Raw genomic sequence first — 24,544 nt, forward strand, 5'->3', positions numbered from 1 at the left:
TCATCCACATAAAGTGCCAAGAGTTAGCCCTTTTAGTATCGAGGAAGTGATCAATCTATCTTCTTCTAAAACCCCTGGGACAAATGAAAGCATCAAACTTATGATATCATTCTCTAGGCGCTTTCTTAAGGCCATAGAGTCTCTTTTTTAGCTTGCAAACCAAATTCTCTTTGCCCTTTTATTCAAAGCCTCCGGCTATACCATGTATATTTCCTCATGCATATTCCCATGTAAGAAATCTGTCTTTACATTCATCTGCATAAGCTCCATATGCTCTGCTGCCACAAGTCCAAGTGCGCATTTACATGTGGTCATCTTCACAACCAAAGATAATATCTCATCAATGTCCACACCTTCTCTTGCTTGAACCCTTTAGCAACCAAATGGGCCTTGTACTTAGGCACATCACCACATGTGACCATCTTGTAGACCCATTTACATGGAACCATGTGGCAAAGAAACCAAGTCCCAAGTCTTATTTTTCATGAGTGAATTCATCTCTGATGGCATAGCATACTCCCACAGTCCACTTGCGCTGATCCTCACAAATCATAGCCTCCCTATAGCAAGAAGGCTCCGCGCAATCCATAAGCATCACATAGTCTACCCTTGGAACAAATCTCTTAGATGGTCTAGACACTCTAGTTGACCTTCTCAAGGGCATTTCAGCTTGCTGCCCTGCCTGCATATCAGCCTCATTGGGCCCATTATTTCCACCAATAGATGATCCATCATTTTCCCTTAATTGTGTACCTAGGGGCACCATTTCCTACAAATTTGGTGCATGGAAAGCTTGATGTCTATCAACATATGTAGGTGGATTCACACCCTAGAAAATAAATCTTCTCATCTCTACATCCCCCATGGGTGTCTTATGCATCTTCTTCTCATTGAAGACCACATCATGGCTTCGTATGATCTTCTTTGCTTCAAGATCCCAGAGACGATAGCCCATCCCTCCACTTTCATCATAACCCAAAAAGATACATTTTCTAGACTTAAGATTTAGCTTCTTGCGAAGCTCTTTTGGCACATGTGCTTATGCCTCACACCTAAATATATGCAAATGCCATCACCATCACCGTCACCATCCTCCATCCAACCCTATTTCTTATCTTCAAGTACTGCTTCTTCCATAGCTTTTATGTGAGCCAGATTTTTATTTTTTATTTTTCCCTCACAATAAAGGCTCCCTCCACTCCCTTTCAGACCTGCTTATGGTGCCCTCCCTATGTTCAACTTAGTTGTCTCAAATAAATTTTCCTTATGTTTCCCTTTTTTTACTTCTAATCCAATTGATGGAATTAATTCTATGGCTCAATTATTGATGGGAATTTTTAATCCAAACACACACTTTGATTTCCCAACTAGCCTTTGGTCGGGCTAGTGCCATATAGTTAATTTACATCCATTGGATTATTCTTTAGCATGGATAATCCCTAGTCTTTTTGTGATTCGCCTTATTTTTTACTAACTTTTATATCTATTTTATAGAAGTGGTTTACGCATTTAAGTTATTAGCATCATGTTTTCATTTTAACACTTATCATACAGATCCACTTTTATTCACTTATTACTAGTAGGTGGGGAGTAAGTTCTACACACACACACACACACACACACACTTCTTCAACTATGAATCATTCTTTTATGTACCCCCATGAAATATCCCCTTTACACTCTCTTTTTAACCACCCCACACACCAAGCAGACACACATATAGATAGATAAACAAACAAATATATTCCATGAACCCATGTACAATGATAACAAACTGGCATTGCAATCAATTGCCATAGCCACTCCACAATGCCTTTTACCAATTCCAATCCTCTTTTAAATTTCATTGCCATGCTACATGCTCACCTCTCACTACACAAGCCTATGAGATTGAAACCTATGATTTCTATATGTGAATTGGTTGCTTAAGCAACAAGTCATCTATATATATCAACCCTTCTAGAATGATGCATATACTAATAAACCACATATATGTTACCTACAAGCTTAGATGCTACTCAACAAGCTCTTGTTCAATTACTAAACACACACACAACCCTACACATGCCAATGGAGAGTACTTAGTCTCTAGCATATGCACACATCCTAGATGAACTTAGAAACATGCTTACTAATGTAAAGTCTATCAGATGAGGATACATAGAAGAATCAAAAGCATACAAGTTGCATAATCTATTAAAGAGAAGTTGATAGTCTCTGGAGATATCATTGTTTGATGAGACTTTCTCATATGTTGATCAGCCTACTAAGATTCCTATGTCTTTTCCATCTTCATCTTTAGTGACTCAAAGAATTACTTTATTATATATTCGAATAGTGATTAGTCTATGATAACAACACCAAGTAAAGGCAAGCAAAAAATGCAAGAACTGGTAGATACTGTATAACAACCCCTTGTGCACATAACCAACATACACAAAAGTCCCCTCGACTCCATATATACCTCACATTTGGCATGTTGCCAGGTCTCCTTCACCTATACACTTGCCCTTTGTGACTGTTAGGTCCTCAATGAGAACCTTATTAATCACCTTTGATTGCTATGTATTTGACCCCTATAACCACTACGGGAACTAGTAAACCCTAGGGATGCTTGGTCCTCTCATATCCCTCACCAAGAACCTTGACAATTCGTCTTTAACCATTTTAATCACGAAAAACACATTACATGAAGCCAAACCTGATTGACACATTATATATAGTTATGTGCATTCAACATTTCTCGGTCTCTCTAAAGACGATAGCCAACCGATTCATTCAAGGTCATGTCACATTCTAACTGCAGTGTCACATTGATAATCTTATGGCAGCTGTCTATGCACTTGTCCAAGTGTAGCATGGCACAACACCAAGGTAGGGTGTTGCCCCTTATCATTACTTCCTCCCTCTTTCCCCCTTTACACCTTCCCTCATTGCTTTTCAAACCTCTCCTCACATCCTTGGACTAATGATAATGGACTTTTGATTAGGGGCTACACAATTAGCTATTCAATGGAAGAGAAGCACATTTGCAAGACAATAATTTTGTTGAGCAAACTCACAAACTTCTCTAGTCTCGATCAAAGATACCTTACTTCCAAATGACTTCTTGGCATTCACATCCATGGAGGAATTTGTGAAGGCTATGGAGAAACGTGAGCGCTAGACACTTCAGTAAGAGGTGGCCTCTATCGAAATCCATATTGGGCTTGAACTCCATGACCTTCCCTCTTACTCAATGAGCTATGTTGCCACTAAACTTGAACTCTTACCCTTTTCTCTAACTTATTGAGCTGAGATGCTATAATTTTGTTGCCTATGAGGGCGTAGTTTACTTTACAAACTAAAACTCTAGGGGGAGGAGGGAAAGGGTCCCCATCCAATGGCACCGCAGTATGCGTGATAGCATAGTTAGAAGGATACCCCGCCTTCCCCTCTCCACAAAAACATGCGTGCATGCGCACACATCACATGTACATTCCTCATTGTGCCTTGTTTTAGGTAATCGCCCTTGAAGTCTTATGCTTTTAGTCCTCTGCACTCCACCTCTAGGCTATTATATGAGTGCACCTCTAGGCTATTACATGTTCATTTTCTCAGATTGGAGACGTGGGGGACATAAATACACAATAAATAGACAATGATGTGGTCTTCTTTTGTTTGGTAACCTCTTCCCATAAGATAATTCTCCATACCTACAAAGATTTGACTTATGTTCATGCCCACCTCAAATGTGCAAAGCCTAAATGTAGCCACCCCCATTTCTGAAGCTCGGTGGACTGTCTTCATCTACTCTACCATGCACCATAGCTTTGCATTTGCTTCCAACATGATTGTTATAGTGTTTTCTTACCCCCATGGCGTCCACCAGATCTAAAAGCATTGCTGTCAGCGAGCCCAGATCCAACCATGCTTCAATCTGATCACAGTGACGAGGCCAGATTAAGTAGTCTTGATTTCGAGGAAGCTCAGTTGGTAAACACCACTATTAACGAACGCGGAGGAGCTAGAGAAGAAAGTGAGCAGTTAAGGGTCGATGATGGCCCCGTCGGCGAAATGGCCTCGAAGAATGAGCAACGGCGGGAAGAAACAGTCACGGCCTCCGAGGATCCGGATGACCCTTCAAAGGCATCACAAAATGAGCAAGTCGTAAGGGCTTTGCAGAGCAGTATTTCATTGATGACCGCTAAGGTCGAGCAGGTATGGTTTGCTATAAGCTTAAACTCGAGGAATGCCCTACGCAATTCGAGATCTTTTAAGTCATTTGACTAAGGGTCTACACTTAAAAAAAATTTGAGCCGAGAGGGCCTGTCAATAAAGGGAAAAACTAGTTATTCTCTAATAGCTTATGTCGGGATAGTCTCTAGGATGACACAAAACAAGAATAGCATGGCATAATTGTCATCAGAATTGGATTTGTTTGGGATTGCTTGCTAAGGGCAAAGGCTGGACGCTAAAGGATACATTATAGCGATTTTTCATGCTTATCCACTTGGCGAGCTTGCGAGTGGTGTCAGACCTTTATGTCTAATAGGCCAATATGTTCTAGTGTACTTTCGCTCTCAATAAACCACCAGCATTCACGTTCTTTTTTTTGATTAATGCATTCAATTTTTGTTAATGGTCCAAGTTGCAAGGGAAAATATGAGTTGTGTCTGTGATCAATTCGGATCTCCTTCCTCCACATACCATGTACTCTCTTTAAATCTACAAATTGACGAAAGTACATTTGTATTTTCTTCTAGGGGGTCTAACGGTGGATGCTAGGAAAATACTTGATTTTTAGGTCCACAAGTAACCTTGGATAAGGGTCTTGACACATGTGTTTTAGATATGCGGGCGAAGACACTTGAGACGAATTGGACAACTAAGACAATCGAATCTACCAACTTAGGACATCGTCACCTATAAAGTCATGTTGTAGGACATCGTCACTTATAAAGTCATGTTGAAGGCCAATCCTTTATAAGTACTTTCCAAGAGATTTTTTTTGGAGAAGTTGGGCATGATGGCTCAATCTTGAATGTGAGGGACTATGGATGGGATATAGGTTCTTACTGCAGACGACTTCTTGGCTTGAGAGGATCATTTGGGGTATGTCGAAGTGCTGAGCCTATGGATGGGAGGTGAGATAGTAATGGAGTCCTTTCGGCTATCTATCTATTGTGTATTTGGAGATTTGAGTTATTTCTTTGTGGACTTGTGAGCTATGTGATTGGATAGACCTCGGACTCTAGCCCTAGATACTTGCATGCGCGTGCGAGAGAGAGAGAGAGAGAGAGAGAGAGAGAGAGAGAGAGAGAGAGAGATGTATTGTCGTCTTTGGGAGGCCTCGCGGGCTATGAGACAAATTACAATCACAGAGTAACTCACACATGCCACTAGGCTAGAGTAGAGGGCTTGCTAAGGTGCTTCGCAGAGAAAGAAAGAAATTTTATTAAAAGTCTTTGGAAGACCAAAAGGTCTATGAGACTAATAGAGAAATTGATACAATGACCTGAGGATGGAGCCACTAGGCGGGCATCAACACTCATGGTGAGCACAAAAGGAAACCCAAAGTCTTGAATCGTAACAACATTAGTACACAATAAGAGCTCTATGGACTCTCGGAGTGGGAACAAGTAGGAGCATCAACTTTGGGAGGGGGGCGTTGATGTACGAGGCTGTTGTGGTGGCATATAGCCTATCAACATGTGTGGCCCCCCTTGTGGGTCGGTCCCCTAGTCTTGGTCTGGTGAACAGGGGAGGAGGTCCTCTAGTGTTATATGCCCCTCTGTGTGCGTGCGGGTTTGGAGTGTCTCAAGCTCTGGCTCGAGTCCTCGAGGCCGCTTGCTGGTCGGTGCTGTTCGGCTCGAAAAACTCATTGACCATACTCTGAGTGGGCTCTAGCTGAGTGTCATGGTCCCCTCTATGTGCTATGAGCAACCGCTCCCTATGTCAGACGGCCTTGTGGATGAAGGCCACCAAGCCTCTCTGGTTTGGGTAGGATAGGAAGCTAGATAGAGAACCAAGACCATCTCTGAAAAGGCAGTAGTAGCTACCTATGATCTTGTAGTACACAGGGCATTTGAATGCAAAATGCTCTTCTGACTCGATCCCCCCCGGAATCACATGAGAGAGAGAGAGAGAGAGAGAGAGAGAGAGAGAGAGAGAGAGAGCGAGCTTCGGAAGACTTATGGGTCTATGAAATAGGCCTTCGGGAACACCAAATGGTGGTGAACAATTATTAACGAGCGGTTACCTAATTTTCAGCCATTTAGAAATTCCCACAGCAAACCAAAACGATTTTGAACACAACACTCAAGAGCTAGATTGCCCTCGTCTTGCACACCAGGCCCTAAACTTAGCGCACCCTTCCGTATTTCTTTATCATTTATTTAGAAGGCATCCATATACAAGAAAAGCACTGTCGCGCATCAGCCCAAAATCAGCCAAGTGAATAATCCGTTCACAGGCACTTCCGTCCTACTAGTTTCAATATCAGAAAGGCGTCCAAGTCCAGTGCAATATCCCATGGCAGCTGTAACATGCAACGATTATCTGATCGTGTAATTCACAGCAAGACCTTCTTTAAACCTTTAGCGAGGAATGAGCGTTGTTTACATAGAGAGAGGAAGGAGATGAGGGTAGAGAGAGAGACAACCGATTGGGTCCCTGTACCCACTGAGGGCCCCCTCCCCCAATCAGGGGAGAATTTGCTTTATACTTGGAGAACTGAGAAATACAAAGAACACTCTTTAAGAGAGCACGGAACACGCTTCTGAAGAGCTCACTGTGCACATGTATAGCAGACCCAAAGACCTGAGAGGCAACGCCGACCAATACCGAGACCTTGATGCTGTCCACACTGACGATGTAGGACGCTTCTGCAAGGCAAGGAAGAGGCTTGTGCTGTCTAGCGGAATGCAGGGTTACTGCGTGAGTGAGAGAGTGAAAAGCTAGAAGTGATAGATCCAATGAGAGAACTGAGAGATGACGGAAATATAGAGCTGAGAGTGAGCTGTGTAAACTGTAAAAGAGAGCTGAGAAAGCTGAGGAAACAGTGTCCAAACCTCTCTCCGTTTGTTGGTCCAAACCTCCGACTGTTGTGCTGCGTGGTCACCTTCAGATCAGGCTGAACTGATGGGCAAGGGACTGAGGCTAGAGTGTTAGAAATTACCCAATAGAGGGTACACGCAGCGGAAATAATGCCTAGGAGCTCACAGAGTGTGCGGTGTGGGTGTGGAATCACAAACTTCTTTACTTATGTGCATTCAATAGGTGTGCAGACTCATCAATAGACAATGAACCAAACTAGATAGAGAAACCACCATATAATATATTTCCATCCACAACTATGGACACAATACAAGAGAGACAGATCCAGAGTTCCACCAATGGTGTGGTCCTCTGATCTTACCACAAAGTCCTTCTCCTATCTGCTGGCTATCTCTAGACTAGAGTCCGCGTGCTCCACCTCGAGCGTAAGTAAACTTTCCGTCTAGAATGATCTTCTCCACCTTGCTGTCTGGAAACCAGTCTAGGTGGGCAGCTTCCTGTTAGCTAAGTCTGCAGCACAAGGTACTTCTTTCTCCTCCTGACTGTAGGCCCAAAGATAGCCCTGCTGCTGCTCCTTCTGCTGGTGGAATTGCTGCTCCAGATGATGTGAAATGAGGCCTGAATGGCCTCCTTATATAGCCCTCAAGGGCCTGGCCAGCCAACCGACCCAGCAGCCCTAGAAAGGGCCGACTGCTGGTCGGTTCAGCCACCTGCCCCTGGCCGACCAAAACCGACCCACAGCTCCCTATTTATGGGACTGTGGGCCGCCTTTTTGGGGCTCTCAATACAAGGGCCCTTGGCCCACCTTTCAAGGGCAGATGCCCTATAAATATAGGGTCCAGTCCAGCCTTTGATCCCCCTCTTTGCTGCGTGGCCCTGCGCCACTGTCTGCCTCCATGTGAGGCCTGTTCCAGCCTGCTGTGCTGGCCTGCCAGGTTTCTTTCCAGGCCCCAAAGCACTGCTGTTCCTGCTGCTGTCAATGCGCCTTGTCCAGGGCTTGCTGCAGGTCGAGATCCTGCCTGCAACCCTTGCCATCCAGGTCGCTTCTTCCGTGACTGCATCCTGCCATGAAGACGCCTTGACCTGCCTCTGCCAGTCCCATCACTAGCACCTGGGTGCCACGCTTTTGCGCTTAGTTTCACCCCCCCCATGCTCTCCTCATATGGGGGGTTTACAGATGGGGAGGTGACCTTTCCAACACCCCCTCTCACCGACACATCTCAGCCCAATGCCAACACGTCGATGAAGATGCTCCAGTAACTCCCTGGTCGTAGTCCTCTGGAACCTTTCGGTGTCGAAATCTTTTCCTGGCTTTTTATCCAGTGGCTCTTGCTCCACCAGGTCTGGTTCTGCATCCGCACACCATCTTGGTACACAGGTCCATCTCTGGTAGCACCTCCTGGTAGCACCTCCTTCAGTCACATTCCCGCCTCTGAACTTGAGCAACCCAGCCGTCACGATCTTCCAGTCGTCCCCCTCATAATGAGTGAACAACCTGGAGTCTTTCAGGCACCATGCTCTGAGGGTCTGTTTCAACCCGTCCTTCCTTTGGCACGGTCTGCAACCAATGAATATTTCCAGATAACCTGGACCATGAACTCTCGCTGAGTTCTCAAGCAGGTACTCTTCTGGCTTCAGTACTCTTTGTCCACCACCTTCTAGCAATCTGCGTCCGAGATTTGAAGAAGCACCAATACTTCCCCTTCTGCCTTCGAAGAAGGCCAATTCCTTCCAATCTCTTATCACCTGAGACAAATGAAGAGCAGGATCTCTCCATAGCATGCTATAAAGGCTTAAATGCAGAATATCAAATACATACCAGACTGATGTACTGCCTGAATGTTCGCTCTGAAAGCAAACCCTGTACCTCAATGAGGCACCCGCCAAGATCCTGTGTAATCCTGTATTGTCCCCTTCTGAAGTCCAGCATCCATCTGACCATGAGACCCCAGGGCTTTCCATGGAATCCACCCTCGTGTCAGTGTCAACAGCTAGACACCTGGAAGGTACCAAGCGCTCCATACTGTCCTTCACCTTCACAAAGGCATCTGACTCCTCGTCGACCCACATCTCTATGTCAGACATCCTTACTGTGATTGCTGGATCAACATATTTGACCTCGGTAACACTCGGTGATGTCACCAGGAACAATTCTTCGATTACCACATTAGCTTTGGCCTTTCCCTCTGAATCTGGGTCAGACTCCTGTTTGTTTTTCAGATCTGCCTTTTTCTTTCTGCAGTCCTTTGCAAAATGTCTGGGCGTATCACAATAGAAACACTTCTTCTTGTGCTTCCTCTTCGAAGTCCCCTCGTCGTCAGAGTCGTCTTTATTGGACTTGCCACCGTTAGGCTTGCCCTTTCCTTTACTTGCGGAATCCTTCACCAGCATCGCCTTGTCGTCTTTGTCCTTGTTGTAGAGCTTCTCCCGAGCTTCCTCCTGTAGCAGTAAGGGACACAACTCCTCAAATGTCAGAGGTTTGGTCCTCTGTCCTGCTGTCACAGCTGTAACAAAGCTTTTGAAACTCTGAGGCAATCTCCTCAGTACCATCAAGGCTAGATGACATGAGTCCGTCTTCTGACCAATTGATGCCAACTGATCCCGCACCACCTTGACCTTCGTCAAATGGCTATGTACCGTATCGCCTTCTTCCATATCAAGATTGTAGAGTTGATGCTGAAGAAGCACAATCCGGGAGGTATTATCTATCTCGTACAGATCCTTCAGGGTGGCCCACGCCTCTACTGACGTCTCGGCCAGCTGGATATGCGGAAGAACAGAGTTCACCGTAGTCCCTATGATTATTGCCAGGGCATGGGCATCTCTTTCTTCCCAATCTTCAAGCTCCTCTCTGTCTACTGCCATGAGTACCTTCCCTTTACGGTCCACCATGTCTTCCGGCTTCGACTCCTCTCCCGTGGTCAGCTTCCACAACTTCCAAGCCACTAAATGACTCCGGATCTTCACTTTCCAGATCGGGTAATTAGTCCCGTCCAGGTTCCAAGACTCTCCAAAGTTAGGGATAGTGAAAGAGAGAAAACTGGAGGAGGAGGAAGGGATAGCAGGGGCTGAAGAGGCTGTCGACATCTCTGCTGTATATACCACTCAGCAAAGTCAACCAAACTCAATTTCAGTAAACCAGAACTCTGAACGCACCTGATTGAACCTGAGTCACCCTCCTTCTCGCAAGGGCACAATCCTCCAGTCGTGGAAGTCGATTCCCTAGAGCTTCTGAATCAGGGTCGTCCTTCAGCAAGGTCCCTGCCTTCAGGCTCCCACACCTGTGAGCCTCCTACTTGGGCTCTGATACCATGTTAGAAATTACCCAACAGAGGGTACACGCAGCAGAAATAATGCCCAGGAGCTCACAGAGTGTGCGGTGTGGGTGTGGAATCACAAACTTCTTTACTTATGTGCATTCAATAGGTGTGCAGACTCATCAATAGACAATGAACCAAACTAGATAGAGAAACCACCATATAATATATTTCCGTCCACAACTATGGACACAATACAAGAGAGACAGATCCAGAGTTCCACCAATGGTGTGGTCCTCTGATCTTACCACAAAGTCCTTCTCCTATCTGCTGGCTATCTCTAGACTAGAGTCCGTGTGCTCCACTTGAGCGTAAGTAAACTTTCCGTCTAGAATGATCTTCTCCACCTTGCTGTCTGGAAACCAGTCTAGGTGGGCAGCTTCCTGTTAGCTAAGTCTGCAGCACAAGGTACTTCTTTCTCCTCCTGACTGTAGGCCCAAAGATAGCCCTGCTGCTGCTCCTTCTGCTGGTGGAATTGCTGCTCCAGATGATGTGAAATGAGGCCTGAATGGCCTCCTTATATAGCCCTCAAGGGCCTGGCCAGCCAACCGACCCAGCAGCCCTAGAAAGGGCCGACTGCTGGTCGGTTCAGCCACCTGCCCCTGGCCGACCAAAACCGACCCACAGCTCCCTATTTATGGGACTGTGGGCTGCCCTTTTGGGGCTCTCAATACAAGGGCCCTTGGCCCACCTTTCAAGGGCAGATGCCCTATAAATATAGGGTCCAGTCCAGCCTCTGATCCCCCTCTTTGCTGCGTGGCCCTGCGCCACTGTCTGCCTCCATGTGAGGCCTGTTCCAGCCTGCTGTGCTGGCCTGCCAGGTTTCTTTCCAGGCCCCAAAGCACTGCTGTTCCTGCTGCTGTCAATGCGCCTTGTCCAGGGCTTGCTGCAGGTCGAGATCCTGCCTGCAACCCTTGCCATCCAGGTCACTTCTTCCGTGACTGCATCCTGCCATGAAGACACCTTGAGCTGCCTCTACCAGTCCCATCACTAGCACCTGGGTGCCATGCTTTTGTGCTTAGGTTCACCCCCCCCATGCTCTCCTCATATGGGGGGTTTACAGATGGGGAGGTGACCTTTCCAACATAGAGCAGGGCCAGATCTGAGGATCTCAGGGGCTGCACAGGAGGCTGAAGTGGAGCTGTAGGAGGACTGAAGGCAGGAGCAAAATGAATGAGAAAACAGGGCAGCCAAGGGGCCCTTTTATAGGGCTGGACTGAGCCAACCCAGTCTGTAAACAGACTGACTCAGTCTGTTTTACAGACTCAGTCTGTATTACAGACTCAGTCTGTTTTACAGACTGGCTGGCCTACAACCAGCCTATAAAAAGCCCTCCCTGGCTCATTTGCCAGGGGAGTTTTTGGGCAGCCTTTGCAGGCTGCCTTCCCTGCTTACCTGTCCAGCCTTTGGGGACCGGACCCTAAAGGGACTCCTAACCTAGGCTAAGACCTAAACTATAAGATGGAAACACTTAACCTACTGTTCTGTAGTGGGTACTAGTGAACAAGAACTGACTACTGAGTTGACCTAAGGCTGAGAGACTCACCTACGTAGCTTGTGCCTGACTGTCCCTGGACAAGGGCTCACAAAGGGGTCACAGCATATGACAAAATCTCCTATCTGGGAACTATAATGCACTTGTCAATGTAGCCAGTGTGTCACCTTGCACCCAAGTGCAGGGGTGCATGTGACATTCCCTCCTTCTTAACTTGGCGGTAGGTTCATTGCTTCCAAGTAGTCCGCTAATATCTAGGGAAACACCTGGAAGGAATCTTCGTCCAACCACACTGCTTCATGGGTACCTCGATCCCGGAACTTGGTGTAAAACCCCCGGATCCTGCATCCTGACCCATGCTTGAATTTATGAAGAAGGATCTGTTCTGGTTGCAAAACTTCGGCTTCATCAAGAACTTCAAGTTGTTGCTCGTCGGAAATCTCTGAAAGAGGAGGTCCAAAATATGGCTTCAACCAAGCTACATGGAACACGTTGTGCATAGTCCAACTGTCTGGTAGGCGTAACTTCATTGAGACATCGTTGATCTTTTGAATAATAGGGAATGGTCCGAAGCTCCTGAAGGACAGATTAGGGCATCGCTTGCCCACCTGCTTCAATCGTTGCTTGATAATGCGTAAATACACCCATTGATTCTTTTTATACTGGACATCTCGTCTGGATTTATTAGCTTGGCGTGTATACAATGCTTGAGCTTTGGCGATGCGGCTTTTCACGGACTCCGTAATCTCTGCCATGGATTCGGTGGTTTTGTTGGCTTCAAGAGATGGAGACACCATCCGGGTGAGGAGTGAGGTAAATCGCCGTCCAAACACCGCTTCATAAGGTGTGCGACCAATACTCGAAGAATAGGTATCGTTCAAAATGGCCTGCACAAGCGGAAGAAACTGCTTTCACTTTCCCTGAGCATCATGACAATATGACTTCAAAATATCAAATGCCATACCATTATACTTTTCCGTCTCGCCGTTCGATTGCGGATGGAAAGCGCTGGACATGTGCAGCTTAGTACCAGAATTATCAAACAAGGCTCGCCAAAAGTTAGACGTAAACTTAGAGTCCCTGTCGGATGTGATGGTCTTTGGCAACCCTTTAATGGGATACCAATACTTGATAAACAAACGAGCTACATCTTCAGCGCTAGCCGTTTGTTTGCAGGGAATGAGCATACAATATTTACTAAAGTGACAAACAATAGTAAGACATTGAGTATTACACATACCTGTGGATGCTGGAAGTGGTCCCACAAAATCCATACCTATGTCCTGGAAAGGACCATCGGGGATGGGCAATGGCATAAGTAAACCTGCCGCTTTCTTGTGGGAAGCCTTGACCTTTTGGCATATTTGACAATTTTGCACATAGCCGTATACGTCCTTCCGTATCTTTGGCCAATAGAAATAGCGCTCGAACTTCTCCAAAGTCCCGTTGATACCTCTGTGACCACCGGTAAGGGCGTCATGAAGAAGCAACTGTCGTTTGTCTTTGAGTGCACATAACCTTTTCTTATAGAAAAGCCAATCGTCCTCTAATGAGTAATGGCCTGGAGCAAGCGTCGTGGCTAAATGGAACTGCGTGCCAAACTCTACTGACTCCGCGTACTGTGCCTTTATGCTATCAAGATCCTTGCCTTTGATTTCGAGCATAGTGGTCTGCTCAATGGTCTGGATGGAACCTTTCCGACTGAGAGTGTCTGCAACGGGGTTGTTTTTGTCGGGAATGTACTCGATCATTCCCCCAAACTGCTCGAATATCTGACTCCACCGTTTCTGCCGATCACTCCATTGCGTACTAGGCATTGTCTGAAGCCACTTAAGGGCTTGGTGATCTGTCTTCACCGTGAAAGTCCGTCCGTATAGGAAAGGCTTCCAATGTTTTAATGCTTGGATGACACCGAGGAGCTCTCTATCATACATTGAATAGTTCTTTTTGGCATCGTTAAGCTTTCTGCTGTAGTATGCCACGGGCCTATCTTCTTGCTGTAAAACTGCCCCTATGGCGACATTGCTAGCGTCTGTGATTACCAGAAATGGATCATCCCAAGAGGCGATCTTCATAACTGGTGCTGTCGTGGCCAACCGTTGCAAGTCGTGGAAGGCGTGCAAAGCTTTGCCTGTGACTTGAACTTTTTGTCTGCGTGTCTTTACCCCCTTGAGTAAATCTGTAAGAGGGGCTGCGTATGTTGAGAAACCCTCCATGTGCGAGCTGTATGCTTGACACAAACCCACAAAGGATCGGATCTCCTGGGCCTCGTGGGGATAGCCCAACTTGTGATAGCTTGGATCTTCTCAGGGTCCAATCGAATCCCTTGAGCACTAATGATGTAGCCTAAATATTGAATTTCCAGCAATCCGAATTCACTTTTCTTTGCGTTGAGATATAGCTGGTTATCACGTAATAACTGTAGGGCACATCGCACATCCTTAATATGCTGCTCGGCTGTCGCGGAAAAGATAAGGATATCATCGAGAAAGATGAATAGGCACTTCCCAATATACTCTGCGAATACCTGGGACATCATCTTGTTGAATGTTGGTGGTGCATTCTTCAGACCAAAGGGCATGACGACGAACTCATAATGAGCTCGCTCAGTTCGGAAAGCTGTCTTTGGGATGTCAGCTTCAAAAATCCGGACTTGATGGTAGCCACTCTTGAGGTTAATCTTTGAAAAAAATCTTGCACCATTGAGTCTTTCCAAGATGTACTCGATGCGGGGCATAGGAAACTTGTTGCTTACTGTAAGTTTGTTGAGTGCTCTGTAGTCGACACATAGTCGTGTGGACTTATCCTTCTTTGCCACAAATAGAATGGGTGCAGCAAAAGGCGAAGAAGAAGGTCTAATAAACCCTGCGCGCAGTAATTGAGACGATTGCTGCTCTAACTCCCCCTCCATAGACTTTGAAAGTCGATAAGGGAACTTACTTGGAGGTGTCGAGTCCGGAAGTAGATGGATGCGATGGTCTTCCGGTTGGTTGGGAGGTAGCTGGGGTGGCAGATCGTCCCGGAGCATGATGTCTTTGAACTCTTGGAGTAGATCCACCATTGCTTGCCCCATCGGAGGAGCGGCTTGAACTGCAGTGATGTGGCACTAGACATAGACAAGTGTACACATGGCACCCTTGTGGACGGTGTGACGTGCTTGAATATGAGAGATTAATGGAATCCATGGTATGCTCTGATCACCGCGTATCACGGCGGGCTTAGGTGAACCTTCCACAATCGTGAAGGTGTCCTGCCGCCAATCAGGCATCGGAACATGCTCACGGAACCACTGAATCCCGAGGATCATGTCGCACCCCATCAACTGAGTCAATATAAAATCCCGCGTACACATGGTCTTCTGAACTGAAAAAGTGAACTGGATGGCCTTATGCGTGATGTGTATGCGCAAGCCGGGCGTGAACCCGTCCACTGCAAGCTCGTGAGGCACCAAGGTGCACCCCACTGTCTTGGCAAGCTGAGGGGAGATGGCATCTTCTGAACTCCCCATATCGAACATGACAATAAACTGATGCCTGTCAGCTGTGCCATACGCTCGAATGAGCGCCTTTTTTTGATCTGAGAAGTCGCCCTCCTTACCTTGAAAGACCACCGTGGGAACGGTGTTCAAAGCAGGGAAGACGGCATTCGTAGCTGAGGATGGAGGCGGAGCTGGAAGAGCCAATACATTAGCGACGGACGAAGTAGGTGCTTTCGCATCCTTGTCGGCAAGCCACTTCGGACAATCCTTCTTGCCATGCCCAGCGATGTGGTGGCAATGAAAGCAGCGATGTTCTTGGTGGTACCGCTTCTGCTCGTCGGGTTGTAGATAGCCTCTTGTAATACCCGCTTTAGCCTTCTCATTTGGAGTCATCTTTGGCTTGGATTCCCTCTTTTGACCAGATGCTTGGCCGTCTTTCTTTTGGAACTGGTTGTCCTTCTTTTGATCCTTACCCGCTGTGTTGTTTGACTGCTGCGGGGCTTTGGAATCTTTCTGGACCTGCTTGGGCTTTCCCCCGTTCAGCATCATCTCTTGATTCTGTGCGAGAGTCAACGCCCGCCCGTAATCCGGCGGGTCGAAGTTCCGAATGGTCAAACCTCGAATGAATTGCTTCATCTTGGTGCTCTCCGTCACGCCCAACTGTTGCGCTAGTGTGATGTATTACTGTATGTCAACACAGGCAAACCATTCTGGGAGAGACGAACGAACTCATCCTCCAGGTTAAGCATATATTGGGGTGGGAGAAAACGGGCTTTGAGGTCGGCCACAAACGTTGCCCAAACGAAATTCATCTTAAACGTTTTTGGGTCAGTATGCTTACTAGCCCAATGCTGCCACCAAGTCAATGCTAACATCTGTTTGTGTTGGAGAAGCATCGCCTCTCGGTCTAACTTTTGTTGCCTCTCTTCCTGGGCGAGCTTTGCGCGTCGCAGTGCCTCCTCATTTTTGCGTTCCTCACGCATCAACAAGAGCAGTTTTTCAAAATTTGTGGTTCTTTTTTCTTCCAACGGCTTTTCAGCTTCTTTTTCCTCTAGACGTTGTTTTGTCTGGTCTAGCTGTCTTCTGCTTTCTTCCTTCTGGGATGAATGTTCTTCGAGTTGCTGCAGTAGGACCCGATTCTGCTCTAGAAGGTTCGCCATCACTTCTTGAGCATTTGGCGGAAGCGTATCTTGTTGGTAGTCTTTCTTCTCTTCAAAGTCTTCACGGTTGAAATCTTTTCCTGACCCTTCCATGGTGCTTGATTGTGTGTCCTTTCCGGATCTCAACACAACCATACACTCGTGGTAGTCAAGCTGGATACAGACCGAAGCTCTGATACCAATGTAACGTGCAACGGTTATCTGATCGTGTAATTCACAACAAGATCTTCTTTAAACCTTTAGCGAGGAATGAGCGTTGTTTACCATAGAGAGAGGAAGGAGATGAGGGTAGAAAGAGAGTAGAGTCGACAACTGATTGGGTCCCTGTACCCATTGAGGGCCCCCTCCCCCAATCAGGGGAGAATTTGCTTTATACTTGGAGAATTGAGAAATACAAAGAACACTCTTCAAGAGAGCACGGAACACGCTTCTGAAGAGCTCACTGTGCACATGTATAGCAGACCCAAAGACCTGAGAGGCAACACCAACCAATACCGAGACCTTGATGCTGTCCACACTGACGATGTAGGACGCTTCTGCAAGGCAAGGAAGAGGCTTGCGCTATCTAGCGGAATGCAGGGTTACTGCGTGAGTGAGAGAGTGAAGCTAGAAGTGATAGATCCTATGAGAGAACTGAGAGATGACGGAAATATAGAGCTGAGAGTGAGCTGTGTAAACTGTAAAAGAGAGCTGAGAAAGCTGAGGAAACAGTGTCCAAACCTCTCTCCATTTGTTGGTCCAAACCTCCGACTGTTGTGCTGCGTGGTCACCTTCAGATCAGGCTGAACTGATGGGCAAGGGACTGAGGCTAGAGCAGGGCCAGATCTGAGGATCTCAGGGGCTGCACAGGAGGCTGAAGTGGAGCTGTCGGAGGACTGAAGGCAGGAGCAAACTGAATGAGAAAACAGGGCAGCCAAGGGGCCCTTTTACAGGGCTGGACTGAGCCAACCCAGTCTGTAAACAGACTGACTCAGTCTGTTTTACAGACTCAGTCTGTTTTACAGACTGGCTGGCCTACAACCAGCCTATAAAAAGCCCTCCCTGGCCCATTTGCCAGGGGAGTTTTTGGGCAGCCTTTGCAGGCTGCCTTCCCTGCTTACCTATCCAGCCTTTGGGGACCCTAAAGGGACTCCTAACCTAGGCTAAGACCTAAACTATAAGATGGAAACACTTAACCTACTGTTCTCCACAGTGGGTACTAGTGAACAAGAACTGACTACTGAGTTGACCTAAGGCTGAGAGACTGACCTACGTAGCTTGTGCCTGACTGTCCCTGGACAAGGGCTCACAAAGGGGTCACAGCATACGACAAAATATCCTATCTGGGAACTATAATGCACTTGTGGATGTAGCCAGTGTGTCACCTTGCAGCCAAGTGCAGGGGTGCATGTGACAGCAGCCTTTCTTCCCATTCTGGCTGATAGCTCTAACCTAGCAGCTCTGGTACCCTTCAAGGGAGTCTTGGCAGGAGAGAAACCAGCCAAGTCTGTCCTGACAGCTTTGATACCCTTCAAGGGAGTCCTGGCAGGACAAAGACCAGCAAAACAACCAACCCTGGCTGTTCTTGGCACACAGAAAGGCTAGCTGCAACAAGGCAATAGGATCTGAAGATTCTGAGGCAGTAGGAGAGATTATGGGAAGCAATCGACTGATCTGAAGACTCTGGGAACCCTGAAACTGCAACAAGCAAAAAGGCGGGAGCAGTTCTCAATCACTTTGGCAGGCGAAATCAGCAGAAGTAGCCTTGGATAGGTGGAGAACAGCAAATGGCACTCCTCTGATCCCTGGCAGTCCAATCTTGATGGGTGACTGCACCTAGTAATTGTTTGGCACTCTGAATACCTGCTGGCAAGCGAATTTGCAAAAGAACCTATGTGGCAGCCCCGAAAGGCCTCCGTCAGGTGCAAACTGAGTGTGAGAAATGACCCAACAGAGGGTACGCACAGCGGAAGACTGTGGAATCACAAACTTCTTAACTTATGTGCATAGAATAGATGTGCAGACTCATCAATAGACAATGAACCAGCCAGCTAGAGAAACCACCAAAATAATATATTTCCGTCCAAAGCTACTGACACAATACAAAAGAGATAGATCCAGAGTCCCACCAATGGTGTGGTCCTCTGATCTTACCACAAGGTACTTCTCCGATCTGCTGGCTATCTCTAGACTCAAGCCCGCGTGCTCCACCTTGAGCGTAAGTAGACTTTCTGTCCAAAGATCTTCTCCACCATGCTGTCTGGAAACCAGCCTAGGTGGGCTGCCACTCAAGCTCAGTCTGCAGCTCCTTCAGGGTCACCTTCACCTCCTATGGATAGGCCCAAGGCTAGCCTGCTTGCTGCTCCTGTCTGCTGTCAGCACGGCTGCTCCAGATGATGAGTTATGAGGGCACAAAGGCCCTCCTTATATAGGGCACAAGGCCCTCCAGAACCAACCGACCAGCCAGCCCTAATTGGGCCGACTGGCTGGTCTGTAGCAGCCCTAGCCAACCGACCAGATGGTTGGCTGGTTGGCTGCCTATCCAGCCCTATTTAGGGCCCTTTGCCAGCCCTTTGTTCCATGCAGGGCCCAGCCCCTTTGGACTGCTTACCCTGCCACCTGCCAGCCCTGTTTGCAGGCCATAGACCTGCCCAATACCTGCTGCAACAGTGCGACTCCATGTTGCTACTGATCTGCCTCTGCTCAGCCCTTGTCCGGACCCCGGCGCACATGCACACCTTCCGTACACTGCCCTGCAGCAGCCCATACTGATCCATACTGTGGCTGTCCCCTTTCTCTGGGCATACCTTGCCCTAGGTCTCCCTCCCCCATGCTCTCCTCATTTGGGGGCTTACAGATGGGGAGGTGACCTTTCCAACACCCCCTCTCATCGACACATCTTGGCCCAATGCCAGCATGTCGATGACGATGCTCTAGTAACTCCCTGGTTGTAGTCCTCTGGAACATTTCGGTGTCAAAATCTTTTCCTGGCTTTTCATCCAGTGGCTCTTGCTCCACCAGGTCTGGTTCCGCTTCCACACACCATCCTGGTACATAGGTCCATCTTTGGTAGCTCCTCTTGGCACCACCTCCTTCAGTCACGTTCCTGCCTTTGAACTCGAGCAATCCAGCCGTCACGATCTTCCAGTTGTTTCACTCCTGGAGTCTTCCAGGCTGGTACCATGCTTTGAGGGTCTGTTTCAACCCGTCCTTCCGTTGGCAAGGTCTGCAACCAATGAATATTTCCAGATAACCTGGACCATGAACTCTCGGTGAGTTCTCAAGCAGGTACTCTTCTGGTTTTAGCACTCTTTGTCCATCACCTTCTAGCAGTTTGCGTCCGAGATTTGAAGAAGCACCAATACTTCCCCTTCTGCCTTCGAAGAAGGCCAATTCCTTCCAATCTCGTATCAATTGAGACAAATGAAGAGCAGAGTCTCTCCATAGCATGCTATAAAGGCTCAAATGCAAAATATCAAGTACATACCAGAGTGTTGTATTGCCTTTGTGTTTGCTTTGAAAGCAAACCCTGTACCTCATCGAGGCACCCACCAAGAGCCTGTGTAATCCTGAACTGTCCCCTTCTGAAGTACAACATCCATCTGGCCATGAGACCTTAGGGCCCTCCATGGAATCCACCCTCGTTAGTGTCAACAGCCACGCACCTGGAAGGTACCAAGCGCTCCATGCTGTCCTTCACCTTCACAAAGGCATTTGACTCCTCGTCGACCCACATCTCTATGTCACATGTCCTCACTGTGATTTCTTGGTCAACATATATGACCTCGGTAACACTCGGTGATGTCACCAGGAACAACTCTTTATTACCACATTTGCTTTGGTCTCTCCCTCTGAATCTGAGTCTTACTCCTTTTTGTTTTTCCGATCCGCCTTTTTCTTTCTGCAGTCCTTTGCAAAATGTCCTCGCGTATCATAGTAGAAGCACTTCTTTTTCTGCTTTCTTTTCGAAGTCTCCTCGTCGTCAGAGTCGTCTTTCTTGGACTTGCCACCATTAGGCTTGCCCTTTCCTTTGCCAGCGTAATCCTTCGTTAGCATTGCCTTGTCGTCTTTGTCCTCGTTGTAGAGCTCCTCCCGAGCTTCCTCCTGTAGCAGTAATGGACCCAACTCCTCAAATGTCAGAGGTTTGGTCCTCTGTCTTGCTGTCACGGTTGTAACAAAGCTCTTGAAACTCCGAGGTAGTCTCCTCAGTACCATCAAGGCTAAATGGCATGAGTCTGTCTTCTGACCAACTGCCGCCAGTTGATCCCTCACCACCTTAACCTTCGTCAAGTGGCTATGTACCGTATCTCCTTCTTCCATATCAAGATTGTAGAGTTGATGCTGAAGAAGCAAGATCCGGGAGGTGTTGTCTGTCTCGTATAGATCCTTCAGAGTGACCCACGCCTCTATTATGTCTCGGCCATCTGGATATGTGGAAGAACAGAGTCCGCCGTAATCCCTATGATTAATGCCAGGGCATGGGCATCTCTGTCTTCCCAAGCTTCGAGCTCCTCTCTGTCTATTGCCATGACTATCTTCCCTTGCCTATCCACCATGTCCTCCGGCTTCTCCTCCACTCCCGTGGTCAGCTTCCATAGCTTCCAAGCCACTAAATGACTCCGGATCCTCACTTTCCAGATTGGGTAATTGGTCCCGTCTAGTTTCCCAGACTCTCCGAAGTGAGGGATAGTGAATGAGAGAAAACTGGGGGAGGAGGAAGGGAGAGCAGGGGCTAAAGAGGCTGTAGAGGTCGACATCTTTACTGTTTATACCACACAGCAAAGTCAACCAATCTCAATTTTCAGTAGACCAGAACTCTGAACACACCTGACTGAACCTGAGTCACCCTCCTTCTCGCAAGGGCGCAATCCTCGAGTCGTGGAAGTCGATTCCCAAGAGCTTCTGAATCAGGGTCGTCTTTCAGCAAGGTCCCTCCCTTCAAGCTCCCACACTTGTGAGCCTCTTACTTGGGCTCTGATACCATGTTAGAAATGACCCAACAGAGGGTACACACAACGGAAGACTGATAGTACTGCCCAAGAGCTCACACAGTGTGGTGTGGTGTGTGGAATCACAAACTTCTTAACTTATGTGCATAGAATAGATGTGTAGACTCATCAATAGACAATGAACCAGCCAGATAGAGAAACCACCAAAATAATATATTTCCGTCCAAAGTTATGGACACAATACAAAAGAGATAGATCCAGAGTCCCACCAATGGTGTGGTCCTTTAATCTTACCACAAGGTACTTCTCCTATCTGCTGGCTATCTCTAGACTCGAGCCCACGTGCTCCACCTTGAGCGTAAGTAGACTTTCCGTTCAAAGATCTTCTCCACCTTGCTGTCTGGAAACCAGCCTAGGTGGGCTGCCACTCAACCTCAGTCTGCAGCTCCTTCACGGTCACCTTCACCTCCTATGTAATATGCCCAAGGCTAGCCTGCTTGCTGCTCTTGTCTGCTGTCAGAGGACTGCTCCAGATGATGAGTTATGAGGGCACAAAGGCCCTCCAGAACCAACTGACCAGCCAGCCCTAATTGGGCCGACTGGCTGGTACCTAACCAACCGACCAGATGGTTGGCTGGTTGGCTGCCTATCCAGCCCTATTTAGGGCCCTTTGCCAGCCCTTTGTTCCATGCAGGGCCCAGCCCCTTTGGACTGCTTACCCTGCCACCTGCCAGCCCTGTTTGCAGGCCATAGACCTGCCCAATACCTGCTGCAACAGTGCAACTCCATGTTGCTACTGATCCGCCTCTGCTCAGCCCTTGTCCGGACCCTGGTGCACCCTGCACACCTTCTGTACACTGCCCTGCAGCAGCCCGTACTGATCCATACAGTGGCTGTCCCCTTTCTCTGGGCATACCTTGCCCTAGGTCTCCCTCCCCCATGCTCTCCTCATTTGGGGGCTTACAAATGGGGAGGTGACCTTTCCAACAGCGGCTGCCCTAGAAGCCCCCAGAACAGCTCTGGAAGCTGCAATAGTGATTGCGATTGATGTGGAGGCTCCCTCGCAAATTGCGAATCAGCAACAAGCTCTTGGAACTGCCTTGGCAAGGTGCGAATCAGCAAAAACAGCCCGTGGGAGGTGCTAATTTCCAAGCTGGGACTTGGCAGGGCTCTTGGCTAGTGGTGAATCAGCAAGATGGGCTTCTAGAAGGTGTGTGGACAATTGGGAAGCAAGAAAAACGAGATTTTGCAGGGAGAAGGAGTTGGACCAGTCCTTGCTTAGCCCCCAATCCACTTGAGCGAAGAATAGGTGCTTTTGCTTGCCCTTGATTTAAACCCCTCTCTAACCTTTAGATCCTTTGCCTTGGCCCATGGAATTAATTGCACTAAAGTGTCCTTTGAACTGTTTTAATCAGTTGAAGGCTATGGTAGTCACTGTAAATTCCTAAAGCAAAATTCACGTTCCCATGACAGACCCCCCTCTTGAAACATAGCATGTTTCATGAGAACCTGTAGCAAAGTCTCAAAGCAAGTAGAAGCTCAAAGCCTCATTTAGTTAAAAAATGCAACCATGCATCCTTCCACAAACAATAAACATACATGCTCAAACAGACAAGATGCTCTGTGTGGCCATCCCATAGGACCCACATAGATGATTTATCCTCTCATGGACATCCCGTTGGACCCCTAGCACGAGGTACATCAAGAGCATATGCAAGCACTCAATGCATGCACACAAGCACTTCTCAAGATGATTTACCCACTTTATGGCCATCCATCTGGACCTACAACTTTTGGTACATCATGAGTATACAAGATCAATCCATGCACGTAGACATACATCCCATGCATTCTTTCCATAAATGTTCCTCTCGAATGATGCTTTATTCACATCCTTTTTATGGCTTGTCCCGAAGGTCCATAATCCATGTAAATAAGGAATGAAGGCATATCCTTTGGCACATCTTGTTCTGTCAGTGCACAACATCTTGGCTGAATTCTGTTAGCAACCACAAGTCTCACCTCTTGAGAGAGATGGTGATATCCCTGATTCCAACATCATCCAGAACAACCATAGGTCTCACCCCTTGAGAAAGTTGGGGATTTCCCGGCAATGGAACCTCTAAAACCGGCCTTCGGGAACACCAAAGGGCGGTGAACAATTGTTAACCTGCAAATACCTAATTTTCAGCCATTTAGAAATTCCCACAACAAACCAAAATAATTTCAAACACAACACTCAAGAGCTAGATTGCCCTTGTCATGCACTAGACACTAGACTGGCCCTAAAGTTACTGCCCCTTTCAGTATTTCTTTATCATTCATTCAGAAGGCATCCAAATACTAGAAAGCACTGTCGTGCATCGGCCCAAAATCAGCAAAGTGAATAACCCATTCATAGGCACTTCCGTCCTGCTATGGATTAGTTTCAGTCTCAGAAAGGCATCCCAGTCCAATGCAGTATCCCATGGCAGCCTGTCTTGCGATTTTGGCTGATAGTTCTAACTTGGCAGCCCCTGATACCCTTCAAGGGAGTTTGGGCAGGACAAAGACCAGAAAAACAATCAACCCTGGCTTTTCCTGGCACATAGAAAGGCTAGCTGCACCAAGGCAATAGGATGTGAACATTTCGAGGCAGTAGGAGAGCTTCTAGGAAGCAATCGACTGATCTGTAAAAAATTTGGGAACCCTGAAGCAGCAACAAGCAAAAAGGCGAATCTGTCTAGAGTAGTTTTCAATCACTTTGCCAGGCAAAATCAGTAGAAGCAGCCCTGGACAAGTGGAAAACAGCAAATCGTCTTCCCTCTGGCACTCCTCTGATCCTTGGCAGTACAATCCTGATGGGCGACTGCACTTGGTAGCTGTTTTGCCCTCCGAATACCTGCCGGAAGTGAATCGTCATGATCTGGTAGTCTTGCAGCAGCTAAGATAGTAGCGAATTTGCAAAAGAACCTGTCTGGCAGCCCTGAAAGGCCTCTGTCAATTGCAAACTGAGTAGGGAGCTGCCCTAGAAGCCTTGGGAACAGCTCTGGAAGCTGCGACAGTGATTGCGACTGATTTGGAGGCTCCCTTGCAAATTGCGAATCAGCAACAGGCTCCTGCAACTGCCTTGGCAAGGTGCAAATCAG

The 24,544-nt window shown here is 47.5% G+C and overlaps 1 protein-coding gene across 2 annotated transcripts in view; it reads left to right on the forward strand.

Annotated features, from left to right (window-relative positions):
• The first annotated feature begins 3,686 nt into the window (after positions 1 to 3,686).
• The window catches only part of LOC147880482 (transcription factor GTE6-like), a 48,022-nt gene continuing 27,164 nt past the window's right edge, over positions 3,687 to 24,544 (forward strand). For both annotated transcript variants that reach the window (XM_087371049.1, XM_087371048.1), the window contains exon 1: positions 3,687 to 4,200. In XM_087371049.1, the coding sequence (XP_087227175.1) occupies positions 3,910 to 4,200 (291 nt within the window). In that variant the 5' untranslated portion in view covers positions 3,687 to 3,909. The remainder of the gene's footprint in view (positions 4,201 to 24,544) is intronic.

Source organism: Dipteris shenzhenensis, chromosome 32, assembly GCF_047967505.1.
Source record: "Dipteris shenzhenensis isolate YYH24624 ecotype China chromosome 32, Dip_SZ_1.0, whole genome shotgun sequence".
In the NCBI taxonomy this organism is placed as follows: domain Eukaryota; kingdom Viridiplantae; phylum Streptophyta; class Polypodiopsida; order Gleicheniales; family Dipteridaceae; genus Dipteris; species Dipteris shenzhenensis.